The 18,187-nt window shown below is 36.5% G+C and overlaps 1 protein-coding gene across 4 annotated transcripts in view; it reads right to left on the bottom strand.

The window, feature by feature from the left end:
* Positions 1 to 18,187, bottom strand: part of LOC145668153 (uncharacterized) — a 1,131,027-nt gene that overhangs the window by 27,938 nt on the left and 1,084,902 nt on the right. For all 4 annotated transcript variants that reach the window (XM_081735741.1, XM_081735742.1, XM_081735743.1 and 1 more), the window contains one exon: positions 13,948 to 14,092. In XM_081735741.1, coding sequence (XP_081591867.1) covers positions 13,948 to 14,092 — 145 coding nt within the window. The remainder of the gene's footprint in view (positions 1 to 13,947; positions 14,093 to 18,187) is intronic.

The following is an 18,187-nucleotide window of genomic DNA, read 5'->3' as shown; positions in this document are numbered from 1 at the left end:
CCTCCTAAACCCTCAACTGCATCTTGTAAGTAGTACACATATTCCAACAACAAACAAACACTCCAAACAAATAAATTTCGTCTTGTTCTTTTAATTCTCATTTATTTATTTATTTATTTATTTGTCTTACGTTGACTTCTAATTGCACTGTACTAACTTTATGTATGTATGAATTAATAAAATATTACGTGAAATCGTCACCCCCTTCCCCAGAAAACAATTTTTGTGTTCTGGCTACGGGCCAGAATGGCGCATACAGGATAATTAGATATTGTCCGTGAACATCATATTAAAGATAGTAATAAAAAAAAGTAACTATAATTGCATATTCTGTCTATATGTAAATTTTTATTTCAATGTGGTTTTATAGATAATTGCCTTGTGAAGGTGGTTTGTTATTTTGCTAGTATAGCTAATAATTATGGTTTAATAGTATTATTATTATGTAATGTATCGTACAGTAGCTTACAAATGATCGCTTTAAGTATTCTCTTGTTTCTAAAACACATACGTATATTTTCTCCATGACACGAGGTTGCTTATATAGTATCACTGTCGAGCGCACTCATCTAACCATCTGTGCGGTCTCACTTACCCCATAAGGAGAGATTGCCAAAAATTAAAAGTTTTGGAGAAAAGGGTCATTATCACAAATAACTGTCATTTTCTGTTACAATGGACAAGGTACACACCAATACATTGCGCTATTCTTAATACTCGTAACACTACATAAATCTTAGATGTTACATGCAAATTTTTTTGAATTATGCGCGAACTATCCTTACTTCACTTTATATGTTCTGGGCATATTCACGCATAACTTCGATATAGGAGATTGATTTTGAATATTCTTTCTCCTTTCTTTCTTTGAAAGAATATTCTTGGCCGCTGGTCCTACAGAAATTTCTTTAAGATCTGAATTAATATTTGGAGCTAGACTATTAAAAAAAAAAAAAAACGGATGCTGGATTAACTAGGGTAAAGTAACATGCTTATAGGCAACCATACATTACTTTGTGTGATTATGGTTGCATAACAGCACAGGAGTTATAGTGCAAAGTTTCGGATCACCTTCCTAATACTGTCCCTGTTTGTCACATTTTAAAGCAGTAAGTTCTGTGTGAGAAATCTGTTAATACTTTTTTAAAGTTTTATATTTATTTGTCATGTCGGTATCAAATGCCTGGAACATTACTCTTTACATTTCACTAACGTTTACTCTCAGTTTAAACTCATGAAGCTGTTACCAATTATGTCTCCGTTTAACTGTAGCGATCAAAGCCAGCAGGCTGTAAGTGAAACTTTCAGTAACATGAAAATTTTCTCTCTTTTCATTTCGAAACGAAAGATGTACCATCTCCAGTGTCACCATGTTAAAGCTCATATAACTTTATTTGATACGTAATAATTGTTGTTTTTGGTCTGTTACGAAAGTTCGTGTCATCACTGCGCAATAATTCAATAAACCAGTAGTGGTTTCGTATGGGACGGAAATATTTTCAAGATTTGGTTCGATTGGATTTCATTTCGTCCAACGCACTCTTGCTGATACTTTTTTCTCGGTTGCTGCAAGATGTTGTATTGATCGAATTAAAAATTAACCCTGTTTATTTAGATCACACTAAACCAGGGCCGTGCCGTGGAAAATCAGCGTCCGGGGCGAGAGTATACGACTGCGCCCCCATTCATATAGTCCAAGCAATTTTTCATATATTTTTCCTTTTTTCTCCCCAATTTTTCACCCCCTTACTTCGGCGCCTGGGGCCGTCGCCCCGCTCGCCCCCCACGACACGGCCCTGCACTAAACCCCATCCCACTTCACTTCGGAGTTGTGGGGGCGCGGTGGCTCAGTGGTAGAGCGTTCACCTCTGGTGCTTGGGGTCCCGGGTTCGATCCCAGCCCCCGCCAAGTGAACTTTGTGGTGGACAAACACCGTGCTCGTGGGTTTTCTCGGGGTTCTCCCGTTTCCTCCCACTTTCTTCATTCCACCATTTCACTCATCTCTCATCATCACCGTCTCCTTTAGCCTAACCGGCATAATCGTGGGACGTAAAACTCAAATATTTCATTTTTTTCACTTCGGAGTTGAACTTGAAAGCTTTTAAACGCAATATTTCCTGAGTAAATTGGATGCCAGGACACCATTGAGTGTCCTCGATTCTATGACGTGATACAACGAGATGTTTCTTCGTGAAATTTGTTAAGGACATGGAGGTCTCCTGAGAAACAAAATACTTGCAATCTCTTTCAAAAATCACTGACCATGCATTTTGATAAGATCACATTAATTATAAATCTCCACTGCATTGTTTTCGCTAGTCTATTATAAATCACTGTGTGCAGTAGGCTGCCAACGACATTCGACAGGTTGGGCAATAGCTTTGAAACTTATTTCTGCGATAGTAAAACGTAATAGCATCTGTAAACTGATTTATGCACTACCCTGTACATTTACCGCCGTGAATCTTACGCTGAGTACTGTTGATTAACTTAGGATTCACCTGGTTGAACTTTGATGCTGAATGTTATATATTCCTTTATTAAATAAGGTGACGAGAGGTAGAATGGATGATCTCAACTTTATATACGTATATAACGGATACAAAGACTCAAGTTCTCCTCCATGTAACGAATATATTGCGCTCTGAGTATCTCCACTAAAACTGTTCTTGAAGATATGAGATTTTCCAGGTGGTAAGCCTGTTAGAACACAATAGCAGCAGTAAGATAGAAGCTTGATTTTATCATAGAGAGATTGTACACATGCTTCAAACACTTCATATGCATTCTCAATATGGGAGACCCGGGTTCGATTCCCGGCGGGAGCTCATGTGGTTCGGATTCCACGTTAATCAGTAGGTCCACGTCTCATATAGCCTCGCTGCTGAAAGGGACGCTAAACTAAAATCAACTCAACTCAATATATAGGGTGTTGAAATATACAAGGCTTGGGATGTGATTCTATAAGTAAACACAACAACAAAATGTCAATTGAAAAATATCGAAAAAATGTTTTTAAAATGTGCATAAAAATGTCGGCACCGTTTGCTAGTGAAAGGCATCCGAACGTTGCAGCACACCATGTTTAGAGCACAATAACACAAGAAAAAATAAAGAAAAACTGTCGGACTAAAAGAAGACAAAGTAAGTCTTACGTATTAGTTTAAAGCGAGCAAAGGAGCTCTCAAAAAGTGGGGAATCCCCTATGAAGAATACACTAAAATAAAGACTATGTTCTACATAATGTTGAGATCTGAACGTAACCATTATAAAAACCAGCGAGGAATGTCTACATATTCCAGTACTAGTGGAAGAGCGTCCCACGCTCGACAAATAGGAAAACAATACTATAAAATCTGCTAATACGCAACGGCACAACGTATGGGTTTACAACGGTAGTGGGACAGGCGACAAATATTTATTTCTTCTTCGTGCCGTAATGCACACCATGTGTGACAGGAGCTTTGCAGTGTTATTTTCCTATTTTGCGAGTGTGTGATGGTGTCCTAGTAGTAGTGAGACATAGATACAATTCTTTTACTTTTATTTTTTGTATTACAACGTGTTCGGTGTGCAAGAGCAGATTTTGCAGTGTTATTTTTCCATTTTTTTGAGTTTATGACGGTGTTCCAGCAGTAGTGGGACATGTGCACATTCGTTGTTTGTTTTATAGTGGCTACATTTCGATCACGACATTGTGTGGAACACAGTTTTCAATTTGCTATATTTTTTATACGGGATTCTACTCTCTTTAAGGGTTCTCTTGCGCACTTTAAACTGGGCCTCAATTACTACACTAGTATATTCGTCAGGTAAGACTTCCTGTTTTCTTTCAATCCGACATTACCATTTTTACTCCTCCTTGCATTATTGTGCTTGCGTGGCGATATTCGTATACCGTGACACTTTTGATAGTTTTTCATATGATATTTTGTCTTTTACTTTTAGAATCACTTCCGAAGCATTATAACATGTATTTTTCAACACTCTGTATATTATTCCTCTTAAAAAAATAAGGCATTTTCAAGAAGCATAACTAAAATAAGTCAGATGAAAAAAAAAAGTGTAAAACAATGGATAGGAAAAGCTTAACCATAAATAAAAATCTTGAACCTAAGTTAATTTCGGTCGCAGTAACATTTATAACTTAAAATCTACGAGTAGTAGATCGCTTATGTTACAGTAACAATTATGAAAACTACCTATGAAAACTTGTAACGGGAGAGGTTAATGCATTGGTAGAGTGCTCACTTCTTGTGTGATTCGATCTTAGGACTTTCGGTTATATACATCGCGTCCCTAACATTCTCTCGAGATTTTGCCATTTTCTCGAACTACCTTAATTTCACTAATCATCATCCGTTTTCTTTCGCATATAGATTATCAGTACAGAGTTTAGTTTCATTTCATTTCTTTTCGATTTACAAACTATGTTACCCACAAGGGCGCCGATTTCTTTGTAAATTTGGGGGGGGGGGCATTCAGATGCAGAAGGCATATATGAGGATTTTACGACAAATTGCATCAAATTATGGCAAATATTGTATATTCTTAAATACAATAAGGGGGACCACATGAGCTTAGGAGAGCCCGGACCCCCTCGGCCCCCCAGGATCGGCGCCCTTCGTCACACACAACAATGGGAAGTCTTATACTAAAACGGCCATGTTCGCCCGTCCATCTGTACGTCAACAGATATCACAACGAAAACGGTAAGATATAGATGGTAACTGATTTTAGAATTGGATTTAGTGTCCCAAGCATAGGTTATATCTCCATGCTTAACCCAAGATCTCAACCGGAAGTGAGAAAATTCTACCTTTCCCGTCTAAACGTTTATGGTAATAGAATAATAAAAGACAGTGAGTCGTCATCTCAATAACATATCCTTTTCTGCCCTTATCATTCTATTAAAACCGGAAGTTGCAACTTTTGGTTTCAATATTGATCCTCATACAGCAAACGCGGTAATAAACAGAGAGAAACGTTTCTTAATATATGAACTCAATGTAAACACGGTAAACGATAAAAAAAAAACGTTCTTTTAAATGTAGTTTCAGCATTCCAAAAAGCAGATGTCATCTCCGCCTTAATCCTCTACTGAAACTAAAAATGACCGAAATATAGTACTTTTTGTTTCAACATTGATCGCGATAGAGGAAAAACGGTAAAAGATAGTGAAAAACGTTTTCTTTAAATGTGGATTCAGTATTCCGAAACCGGAAATGACAGAAATCGAGCACTTTCTAGTTTCAACATTGATCGCGATAGAGGAAAAACGGTAAAAGATAGTGAAAAACGTTTTCTTTAAATGTGGATTCAGTATTCCGAAACCGGAAATGACAGAAATCGAGCACTTTCTAGTTTCAACATTGATCGCGATAGAGGAAAAACGGTAAAAGATAGTGAAAAACGTTTTCTTTAAATGTGGATTCAGTATTCCGAAACCGGAAATGACAGAAATCGAGCTTTTTCTAGCTTCAACATTGATCGCGATAGAGGAAAAACGGTAAAAGATAGTGAAAAACGTTTTCTTTAAATGTGGATTCAGTATTCCGAAACCGGAAGTGACAGAAATCGAGCACTTTCTAGTTTCAACATTGATCGCGATAGAGGAAAAACGGTAAAAGATAGCGAAAAACGTTTTCTTTAAATGTGGATTCAGTATTCCGAAACCGGAAGTGACAGAAATCGAGCACTTTCTAGTTTCAACATTGATCGCGATAGAGGAAAAACGGTAAAAGATAGCGAAAAACGTTTTCTTTAAATGTGAATTCAGTATTCCGAAACCGGAAGTGACAGAAATCGACCACTTTCTAGTTTCAACATTGATCGCGATAGAGGAAAAACGGTAATAGATAGCGAAAAACGTTTTCTTTAAATGTGAATTCAGTATTCCGAAACCGGAAGTGACAGAAATCGACCACTTTCTAGTTTCAACATTGATCGCGATAGAGGAAAAACGGTAAAAGATAGCGAAAAACGTTTTCTTTAAATGTGAATTCAGTATTCCGAAACCGGAAGTGACAGAAATCGATCACTTTCTAGTTTCAACATTGATCGCGATAGAGGAAAAACGGTAATAGATAGCGAAAAACGTTTTCTTTAAATGTGAATTCAGTATTACGAAACCGGAAGTGACAGAAATCGACCACTTTCTAGTTTCAACATTGATCGCGATAGAGGAAAAACGGTATAAGATACCGAAAAACGTTTTCTTTACATATGCATTCAGCATTCCCAAAACAGACACCGTACCCGGCCTTAACCCTCTATTGAAACCGAAGTGGTACAAATATAGCATTTTCGGTTTCAACTTTGTCACTATAGAGGGAAAACGGTAGAACATAGTTGTAACGTTTTCTTTAATCATGGATTTAGCATACTAAAACCAGATACTATCTCCACATTTAGCTCTCGACTGAAAGCAGAAGTTGAAACTTAGAAGAGGTTGCAACTTCCAGTTTCAATGTTGATCCCGTAGAGGAAAACCGGTAGTATATAACGAGAAATATATTATTCGATATGAATTTTGTCATAAGAATAAGTGTAATCTCATCATTTATCCATCTATTGAGCCCGGAAGTTGTATACTTGTCGCTTCCGGTTTTAACATTAAACCTTCATCAGTGGCGGATCTAGAAAGTAAAAACTGGAGGAACCTTCCAGAACCCAGACTATAAGTATACCATAAGTTTACTATAAACTTTCAAAATATATAAATAAAATTTGCAATTATTTTTGTCAGTCAAAAAACTGGGGGGATAGGCCCCCCTGCCAAGGGCTAGATCCGCCACTCAGGCCGGTAGCCAGCCCAATAATGTAGGGGGCCAGTACAAGTTAGGGGGGGAGATCAAACCATATTATAGTTTATCACCATATTATAGTTCATTTGCAACCATACCGTGAAAATTTTAGGACGCCAAGTAAAAATTTATCGGGGTGCGGCCCACCCTCTCCCCCCGTGGATACGGGCCTGCCGCTACTGGCTTTCACAGAGCAAAAACAATAAGAGTTACTATAGGTATATTTAGCATCCCAAAAACAACTTTCATCTTCTTCCTTATGCGCGTATTGAAACCGAAACTGATCAATCTGACACTTTTGGTTAGAACAGTGGATCTCTATAATTTCGCAGTTTATTGCATTTACACATTCTGAAGCGAAATTTACTTTTATCACAATAATTTGGATAGGAAAATTATCATTATTATTATTTTTACAAAATTTCTGTAAAATTTTGTAATTCAACCTGGATTCACTATGGATATTTCATCTGTACTATACTATTAGACAGTGTGTTCCTTTTTCAGCATCAAGGCTATGTAAGACGGGCCATAGTATTTAAAACTGGATTTAAACTACTACTTAAGATTGTATCCAAGGCAACTGTCCCTTCTTGGTTTCAAACCAAGAACCACACATACAAAAAGAGCACTACGAAAGGTAATCAATCCACGGTGACCCAGTGATAAGAGTGCACATACTTTGGTGTTAGGAAGTCTCTAGTTCGATCTCAGGCTAAGTAAGCTTGTGGTGAACATTACCTCCATTCTGGGTTCTTCAGTTTCTACCCACATGCTCATTCCACCAATTACGCTAATACTTTCATTAATCATCCGTGTCATTAGTCTAAAGAACATTAGCTTCACGTTTCAGGTAAAGATTTCATTTCATTTCACTTTTACGAAGTGCCAATGTATAGAGTCTATAAGATTTATTTACTATTTTAGGCCTCGTGTAAAGGTCCACAAAAACCTGAGTATTTTGCAAAAAAAAAAAAAAAAAAAAGTGACATTAGTACTTTTCGTTGTCAAGGGAATTAATATCTTCATTCTTAACAACATTTCAAGAAGAATGATTTTGTCTTTAACAACTTTTCAGTTCATTTTACTGAAAGTATGAGAACGGTTGGGCAATTTATATTCGATACAGTCCATGACTTGAAGTTCCCACACTCTGGTATTGCTTAACGGCATTGTTACATGGAAAAGCTCTTTGACAGTACATCCTCCTCTACTGTATGAATCGGGTGTTTCAAACCGGCAAGAGTTAGAAAAAAAAAAAAAAGAGGTGAAGTTACCAGTAGAATATTACTTTGAAATGAATAGTCTTCGTTAATCATCATAACCGTATGGGTTATAAAAAAATGGAACCAAAGAGGTGGTTGTGCTGAAATTATCGACAGATACAACAGCACCAGACATATATTTTTCATAAACAGATTAGTCAAAAATTAAGCGAGAGAGTGATTTTGAGTTTAACGTCCCGTTCAGCAGCGAGGCTGTATAAGACGTTGACCTACTGATTAACATAGAATCCAAACCACATGAGCTCCCGCTGGGAATCGAACCCGGGTCTCCCACGCCAAAGGCGCGTACGCAAACCGAGTAGCCACAGAGGAGCTCACAAGAGAGTTTAGTTTTATATTATTGAAACTACGGTAACTTCCAAACTACACGAATCCAATACTAAAACCGGAAGTAGTAGGTCTTAACTTCCGGTTCTAATACAGCGATAAGATTAGAGATGACCTTATTCTTAGGCAGAGCTGTGCAGCTAGGGGGAAGAGCGGGACGGTTGCCCCGGTCGCTGATAGCAAGAGGGCGCCGAACGAGCAAGAAGAAAAGTAAAAAGTATAGGAAATGAGTAACGATGCGTCGCCCCAAAAAGATATTGGCGACCTATTAAATCAATTTTGTTGTCGGTTTGCAAAGCAATAAGATTTGGTAAAAAAAAAAAAAAAAAAAAAAAAAAAAAAAAAAAAAAAGCTTCGCTCGCAACCCAAACGTTTCAATAAGAGTCACAACGCGTTTTTACATATATTACTTAAAGGAAATTATTATATATGATATGTTAATGACGATATGATATACAAAAAAAATTAAAAGAAATCTTTAAGTTTTACGTCTACGGTTATGTTGGTTAGGCTAAAGGAGACGGTGATAATGAGAAATGAGTGAAATGCTGGAATGAAGAAAGTGGGAGGAAACAGGAGAACCCGAGAAAACCCACGAGCACGGTGTTTGTCCGCCACAAAGTCCACACGGCGCGAGCTGGGATCGAACCAGGGACACCAAGCACCGGAGGTGAACGCTCTACCACTGAGCAATGTGATATACAAGGTGCTGAGTAACCGCTTATACTGTACGCACCAGCGTTTTCAAAATCAGAAACGGTCGAAGTCTGAAATACGGTACGTGTTCGGCGTTTTGATGGTGATGAGTTTGCTTAGTTAATAATACTTTTCTACCCAATCCGATTAATCACGACGGTGAATATAAAAGTATGAAAACGAAAGGATTGAAGACACACACAAGCTACTGTTTGCGCACGAATATTAAAAATGAAGGTAAACAAGTGAAGTAAAAACATTTCGAACTTGAAGCAATTGTAGAATAAGGGATTAAGGAGTCAGAACTTAACCCAACGAATTTCGTTTTTCCCAAAGACTGATCACTACCAGAGATTTTTAAAAATCCCATTGACATATGAAATGCTTTCAATTTGAAGGAATTTATTGGGATAATTTCTTGACCAACTACTTGTATCGCCAGAATATTTTTTGTCATACGTAGTTAGTTGTGTGATATTTTTATCTATCTACATACATACATGCAAAACATTTACACACATTACACGTATATATATATATATATATATATATATATATATATATAATATGCGTGTGTGTGTGTGTGTTAGTGTATTTTTAATATGTTAATTAGTAATAAGTAGAGAGCGGATTTTAAGGTGCAGCACCTTTTCTAAAAATGTACTTGTTATAACAACCAAAGTTCAAAATATGTATTTCCGGGCATAAAACAAAGTGAAATGAACGCACTTTGTTGCACCTTTTTCGTGAATGTTGCACTTTTTTTTTTTTGCTAAATTCATAAAATTTCCCTTTTTGTTACTTCTTTTAGCCTTCAGCACCTTTATTGTCCCTTTTCTATATATATATATATTTTTTTTTTTTTAAATTTGGACAGAATAATATGTTTTATTTTCAATCTAGTTTACACGTAAACATTACATAAATTTAGACGCAATCTTGTCGGATTTGCTAGGAATAAATTTGAACTGAATTTGCGAAACAATCCGGATATAAAAACCTTTGCAACGTCAACTAAACTTCCTGTCCCTGCGCTTACGAGATGTGTACCATTGGTTCCCGTTGACGTCAGCGAAGTTTCTCCATAGACAAGGACTCCTGAGCTCCAAGCGATAGAAACTAACATTTGAAAATATAGAAATGTTGTGCATAATCAAGTATAACCAGTTTCTAAAGGCCCAAAAGTATGTGACGGCTTCTCAAGCTACAATATTGCTAAATTAAAGTTTTCTTTTTAAAAATACCGAGTTGTTTTTAACCACAATTTTATTACAAGAATGTTGAATGTTGTACAAGTTTGGGACTAAATAAAACTATTTTGCAATTTATGTGCAATGCTTAAAGCCAGGACTTTAACAATATTTGTTGGTGTAATGAAGAAAGAATGTTCATGTAACTGTGTAATATTGCTCTTAATAAAGATATCCTATTAGCCCCTTTTATTCCCTTTTCCTACCGCATTTTTGCACCTTAAAATCGGGTCTTTACTTTGCTTTTCTGCAATAAAGAAAAGAAATTAACCTTAAATTCGGAACTTAAACAATTACTGAATTGTTTACATAGCAGTCTAACATATGCAGTGGCCAAACTATATTTTGGATTTTAAATACAAACATTATTCTTCACCTCCATTGATCAATATTGAGAAACTCGCAAAGAAGGCTCCTTCTGAATTTCCGTTACATTTCACAAATATTTTTTTACCGTACAAGAATAGAAATTAAAAAGCTATTTGTATGGTCATATACATATTGAAATTATTACAAAAGTTTACAATTATTACTAGAGATTAATGCTGTCATCTATTTTGAACATTTAAGAAAACAATTTCTAATGTATTGAAATTTCATTTCTTATCAATAGTATGAAACGGTGTAAATAGTTTTAAATTTCTACAACCGTTCTCCAAGTGGACCTGTATACTGCCAAAGGTAGTTCTGACCTCAAGTTTAACAGAGTCCAAAATAAGTCTCTTGAAAACAGCTCTTGTTTGTAAAAGAATACATAATGATCGCTTTTGGCTGTTGCAATGGTCTGTCCAAGAAGATTAATAAAAAATTCAACGTAGCATAACAACAGAAGCTGCTTCTCTTATATATTAAATAAAAAAAGAGACTGATAAGGGGAATGTAAGGGGCGCCAAATTCTACTTCGCGCCGGGCGCTGTAATCTCTAGGTACGGCTCTGATCTTAGATACTGAATCGAACCCAATAAAACGGCTCCTTCCTGCCTCTTACCGTTTTTTCTTTTTATCTATGTAGGTCAATATTGGTATCGAAACTTGTAGTGGGTTTCTAACATTTCCGGTTTCAGTAGAGAGTTAAAAATGGAAATAGAATCTAATTTTGGAACACAATCAATTGCAAAACACCGCTTCTCCCTGTTTATTAGCACTTTTGTTCAATGATTAATGTTAAAGCTGGAAATGATTGATTTCTACCACTTTAACTCCATGATGATTAATGTTATAGTCGGAAATGGTTCATTTCTACCATTTTTGCTCCATGGTGATTAAAATGTTAAAGCCAGATATGGTTGATTTCTACCACTTTTGCTCCATGGTAATTAATGTTAAAACTGGAAATGATTGATTTCTACCACTTTCACTCCATGATGATTAATGTTATAGTCGGAAATGGTTCATTTTTACCACTTTTGCTCCATGGTGATTAATGTTAAAGCCAGAAATGGTCGATTTCTACCACTTTTGTTCCATGGTAATTAATGTTAAATCCGGAAATGGTTGATTTCTACCATTTTCAGTTTGAATACAGAGATGAACGTATTCTTGGGACACTAAAACCATTCCAGAAAAAAAAAAAAAAAACGCTTCTTACTATTTCTTGCAGTTTTTGCTGTGGTATCTGTCGACAGACGAACGGATGGACAATTATAGTCGTTCTGTAAGCTGGAAACGTACTAAATCAATAATAAAAAAAAGCACGCAAAATATTTTAAATCATACGTATAGATTAACAAAATATCCCATGTTTCTATTGCAGTCTTACCATCGTATATTGTTTCAGTTGTAGGGCGCTTCATGGATCCATCAACTTTGATAATCGATTTCATAGTATATACTTACTTAATCTGTTGACTTGCTGTTACTGTTGAAAGTAATCTATCATGCAAAATCCATCTTGAGGTTATTCATCTTTAAATTTCAAAGTATGCCCCCCGGAAAATATGTGTGTACATACTTCGGCCCCACCCATACCGCCCTTTTAACGAGGAAACCTCCCTTTTCCTTTGGGGGGAAAGAACCCTGTTTACATCCAACTATTGAAGGATCTCGGCCACAGTAACTTGTCCCTCCTCTTCCGAGGGAGGTACAGAAAAACAGATCGATAGCAGCGCCAATAGCGGCACATTTGAAATAGAAAGTCTTTATATAGTCAAACAACATCTGAATATGTTGAAAACAAATTTTGTCGTATCTACAATATACATGGCAATTATAATATGCCGTATGCTTTTACATTAGCAAGCAGTCTGTATCTCCTGCTTTGCAAAATATTATCAGAAATGGTGTTATTTAAGTTCTATGTTCTCTAAATAGGTAATATCACATTCGTCTACTCCCTTCAAATGCGATCTTCTACGCGAATGGTGTTTATCCACATTGTCAGTAATGATTTCTAAATATTTTCTCTGGAGGAGGATTTCTATATATTGACGATATTACAAAAATACAAGGAATCTACGTTGAGCATGATAGGATATATGGTGGGATCTCGTGGCTCCGGATAGAATTCCTCCAGGATAACCGCCTAAAATCATCACCGCATATCATAGATCATCTTAAATACATTTGAAGATGGAGTAATCATATTATCTCTTTGAGTTATATATAAGATGCATCTTGATATAATGTATCTTAATGCAGTTTATGATAGAAATGAAAGGAAATCAAATCTTTAACTTCAAGTGGTTATGCTTTGCTAATGCAACAACAAATGTGCTTTAAATCATTAAATTTTTAATGAAACAAAGTTATATCGTGATGATCAACATTTCTATTCATCAGAGAAAAAGATGAAAAATCATCAAAATTCTAACCCTAGTCATTAATACAGATATATAAAACACGAACAAAAGAAAACATCATAAAATGATAAATGGTTAGTATTCTCCTTTCGGTGAAGAAGAGCTCTAGTTCGACTATTGATAAGGAAGCACGTGTTTCGTATCCTCACCTTAAAATTGTATTAGATTCTTCTTTATGGTGACTTCTAGATTCAAATGACGAATCACATGACACCCTTCTCACTTTTAAAAATTTCAATTGGATTCAAAATGGCGGACTTCAAGATGGCTACTACAGTGATGGTCATGCCTTTTAAGTAGAGCCCTAGGCTCTAAATAGCTATAAATCATATTTCATTTCAGTCCTTGTACTCATCCCCTACTTACAGGGGAGTATCTAGACTTTTGAATCACCCTGTATATTATTTCTACAAGATATCGCTGTAATTTTGCCTTATCCAGAAAAGAACCACAAAAGAACTACTGGTAAATAACTTACTTTATGGTTTAAGAAAACCTGGAGATTCACCTCGACACAAACAACAGAATGTCACTGGATCCTACATTATAATTTGCGAAACCAACTCTCGGAATTTGTAATCCTACTTTTCCAAAGCCTTGTTATATATTATTTTTCCCCTCTTTCTTTAGGCCAACATAGAAGCTCTTTTCCCAAAGGCTTACCAACCAGGACTCTGACGTGAATTTCTCATACGAGCCACATAATACGATTATAAATGATATTCTACAAAAATGCATTATATATACATATATGTACATATGAAATTTCAGGGAATACATTTACCTTAGTAGCTGGTAAACCAGCATACAGGAAAAGATGCAAACCAGAATGCCAATGACGGAAAGACCAAACATAGCACGTAGGCAGGAATAGAGAGCACCATGGATAACTTCACAGTCAGGAGTGTTCGCAAATATAAATCCGTCCGCTGCAAAAGAAAGAAAAAAAAAAAAGGACATGAGCATTGTGTTTCTTCATACAATGTACTAGAAAGCAGAACCTACGGGAGACACCAATATGAAAACTCTCTTACGCAGAAAAACAATAGCTCTACAAACTATGAGCCTGGGTGCGCCTATCATAGAAACTGACAACATACTAAGATATAAGGAACTGGAGTTAACTATACAGGGTTGTTCATAATTGACTGACACATCTCGATAACACAATAGCAACGTCTGAGATTGCAGAAATGAAGCTATCCGTAGGAAGGGTTATCAAATATTTCGTTTTGGCCAAAACATAAAATGAACTGAAATATGAGTTGGTTAAGGCCCAATTGGTGTAACTCCATTTTCGGTTAGGAATGTACTTGTTTTCTCATTACGTGACCTAAACATTGCAGTGTTTCGTGTGTTTTCGGGGCGTTACCAACAGAAATACTATGTAATACTGCTATTATTCTTAACAAACAGTATATCTGTTGGTAACATCCCGAAAACACACGAAATACTGCAATGTTTAGGTCACGTAATGAGAAAACAAGAACAAACAAACAAACAAAAAAAAAAAAAAAACATTCCTAACCGAAAATGGAGTTACACCAATTGGGCCTTAACCGGCTCTTATTTCAGTTCAACGTTCCACGAAATATTTCAGTTGGTATATGAATCATTTTCGGACTTTTTTTTTTTTTAGTTCTAGAATTTCTCTGCTAAATTTCCAATGTTGCCTTATCAGTAAAGTAGATATTTTACGGGGAAAATGCTTGAAAGAAGAGTATCTTATTTTATTACATATATTTCAAACATGGATTTAAAAAAATACGAATGTACATTTAACCTTTATTTTACGGCTGTCAGTACACTGCCAGAATAGTAAATCCGTTCTTTCCCGCGTGGCACTGTACTGACACAGGCGAAATGTTTACTTTAACCCGCGAGCACATATATTTTTTTTAAAATGATGTGCCTTATTGTATGAAGAGATAGTCCATAGTGAAAGGAACCAAAAACGTTGGTTCTCAACCGGTGTGCTCGCGGGTCAAAGTCGACCTTTCGCCTGTGTCAGTACAGTGCCACGCGGGAAAGAACGGATTTACTATTCTGGCAGTATACTGACAAGCCGTAAAATAAAGGTTAAAGAATAGACTTCCAGTTACTACCGGTTGGTTTTACAAGTTCAAAATACCACTAATAAAGTTTGGCATATACCATGGAAATATATATCAGTGGCTCGGGCGTACATAATGGTAGGTGCCACTTTTGGTGAAGTTGAATTGAATTGAATTGATTTTGAGTTTAACGTCCCTTTCAGCAGCGAGGCTATATGAGACGGGACCTACTTATTAACGTGGAAGCCGAACCACATGAGCTCCCCCGGGAATCGAACCTGTCTCTCCCACACTTCCGTTCAAATTGAGTTACTAGGTGGAATGACTTGGGATCGAACCACAGAACAATATGTAGATAGTTTGATTTCGGAAACGTACCTGCAAATGGTAGGGAAACCTTGTTTCGTATGTGTTATTGCATTGAATTGCAAGGGAATGTTGAATCTCTTCCACTTTACTCGAAAATGAAAAAATGTGGCATACCATTATGTTTCCCCAAGCCGCTTATATATACATATTTCTGTGCATTACTAGCATCTTATGGACTTAGGGAAGTCACGAATGAGGAAAGACGTTCCTCAGCGAGGACGCTATTCGGGGAAGTGGCCTGGGAAATGTAGGTTAGGTACCATCTTGGGCATTAGTCTGGTAAGAATGACGAAAAGACAGAAAAAAGTTTTCCACTGAGTGTCCCCGCCGGGACTCCAACCCAGGACCACTAAAACTAAAGGTGAAAGCGGTAGCGATTAGACTTTTTTAACAAGAATTTTAGGAATGATCCAAAACAAAAATTGATCAAAATATTGCGATCTTAGCCAAGAATTTTAGGAATGATAAAAAATGCATCAAAAGATTGTGATTTTGGCCATAAATTTAGGGATGCGCACGAGACAAGTTTGTGGCTGTCTCGTCTCGAAAATGTGCTGTAAAACTGATGTCTCGACTCGAAAAATGTATATTTCTCTACTGGAAGAGCCATGTCTCGACTCGAATTTTGTCAAGAAAATCCTGTCTCGACTCGTCTCGTGCGCATCCCTACATAAATTAGTTTCTGGAACAGGGGCCACAAAATTTTTGAATGGTCCTTAAATCGAGTTTTCATATTTTTTACGGAATAAGCACCATACCGAGTTAAGTGGTAGCTTGGGTTTCGCTACATTATATTTAGTTCTCCAGATATAAAATCTACAAGAAAAATTTTGCCTGAAATATATTGAATCTTTTGTTTTTTTAAAAAAAGTAACTGATTACCGAACTTTCTGAGTAATTTAATAGCACTAATTATCATTATTTTGGGCCGCGGTGGCTCACTGGTAGAGCGTTCGCCTCTGGTACTAGGGGTCTCGGGTTCAAACCCTCCTCCCGCCAATTGAACTTTGTGGTGGACAAACAACGTGTGTGTGGGTTTTCTTGGGGTTCTCCCGTTTCCTCCCACTTTCTTCATTCCACCATTTCATTCATTACTCATCATCACCGTCTGTCTCCTTTAGCCTAACCGGCATAAACGTGGGACGTAAAACTCAAAATTTCATTTCATTTTATCATTATTTTTACTTCATTTTACTTTTTCTTCCCATTAACCTTTCTCTGTGGAAGACAGGGACACGAAAACACAAACATCCAGTCTATGAGTTTAAAATTCCATAGCCTTTCTCTTTGCTTTACATGGGAATTTGTTTCTTGTTTTCTTTGAAATAATCGGAAATTTTAATTATGTGAATTTACTGATTTCTTTTTCTAAGTCTAGTTAAATGTTTCTTATTTTTTCAGAATGAATTTGCATTAAAATTATAAGTTTAATGTCACTTATATTAACTCAATTTGATTAATATTAAAATAAATATTAAAATTATATATCGCAAAATATATACAAAAATTGACTTGAATCTAAAATGGCGGATTTCAAGATGGCGGTCATGAATGACATACACTCTAAAAGTTGCGGCCCATCATCAAACCTCTGTTCTCATCATCACTTTTTACTTTTCCCGTCGATTTTCAAACTTATACAGGTGTCCAAGGACTTTTGACTCACCCTGTATTTCGCTCAATAAAGTACATTTAAATACCGTAGATTTGAAGAAACCAGTAAAATCAAAACTAACAGGGAAAGATAATTTTCCACATTAAGTCAATGAGGTAAAAGCACACAAAGAGGCTCAGATATAGAGCACTGTTTAAAAAAGGGCGTGTGGTAGACAAACACTGTGTGCGTGGGTTTTCTCGGGGCTCTCACGTTTCGTTCCACCATTACCACCCATCTCATTATCACAGTCTTCTTTAGCCTTGGTAAATAAATGTGCGGTTTTAAACTTTAAATAGAATAGGCCAAGCCTCATTCTGTAAGTTACTGCAAAATTCATGTCAGCATTTTTTTAACGAAAATGGAAGCGAAGCAAGAAATTCTGAAATATGCAAATGGAAAATTAGTACTTATTTAAATGTTAAGTAGGGAATTCGATAAACATATAACAAGAGTCCTTCGTTTCATACATGTTTTACCTTTAATTACTATATTACAAACCATTGTAAGTATAATTACAATTGTGCGTAAAGCCCAGCAACACATACCATGCGTATTCGGGAGAAACGCCCTGAAGGTCTACACAATGCATTCATCCTTCACGACAACGCGACAGCTCGTACTGCAGCATATGCGCAGAATATTCTCGCCGGATGGGCATGGAAAGTATTCGAGCATCCACCATATTAGCCAGACTTGACTTCATTCCGAATTTGAAGGAGTCATTGCGTCGAAAACGTTTTTGAGTGCGTGAAGACATTGCCACAGCAGTGAGTTGTAAAATCAGAAGTTTCACTTATGGTAAAGTCAGAGATATTCGGCGCCTTCCACATCGCTGACAGTATGCGATGTATTATTTGGGAGACTGCTTCGAAGGACTAGATGCTACTGGTATCTGTTTCTGAGCTTCACGTATCGTTGTAATTCTTAAAAAATGAAATATTTAA

Source organism: Thermobia domestica, chromosome 13 (assembly GCF_964235325.1).
Source record: "Thermobia domestica chromosome 13, izTheDome1.hap1.1, whole genome shotgun sequence".
In the NCBI taxonomy this organism is placed as follows: Eukaryota; Metazoa; Arthropoda; class Insecta; order Zygentoma; family Lepismatidae; genus Thermobia; species Thermobia domestica.
This window is presented reverse-complemented; position numbering and strand designations above follow the sequence as displayed.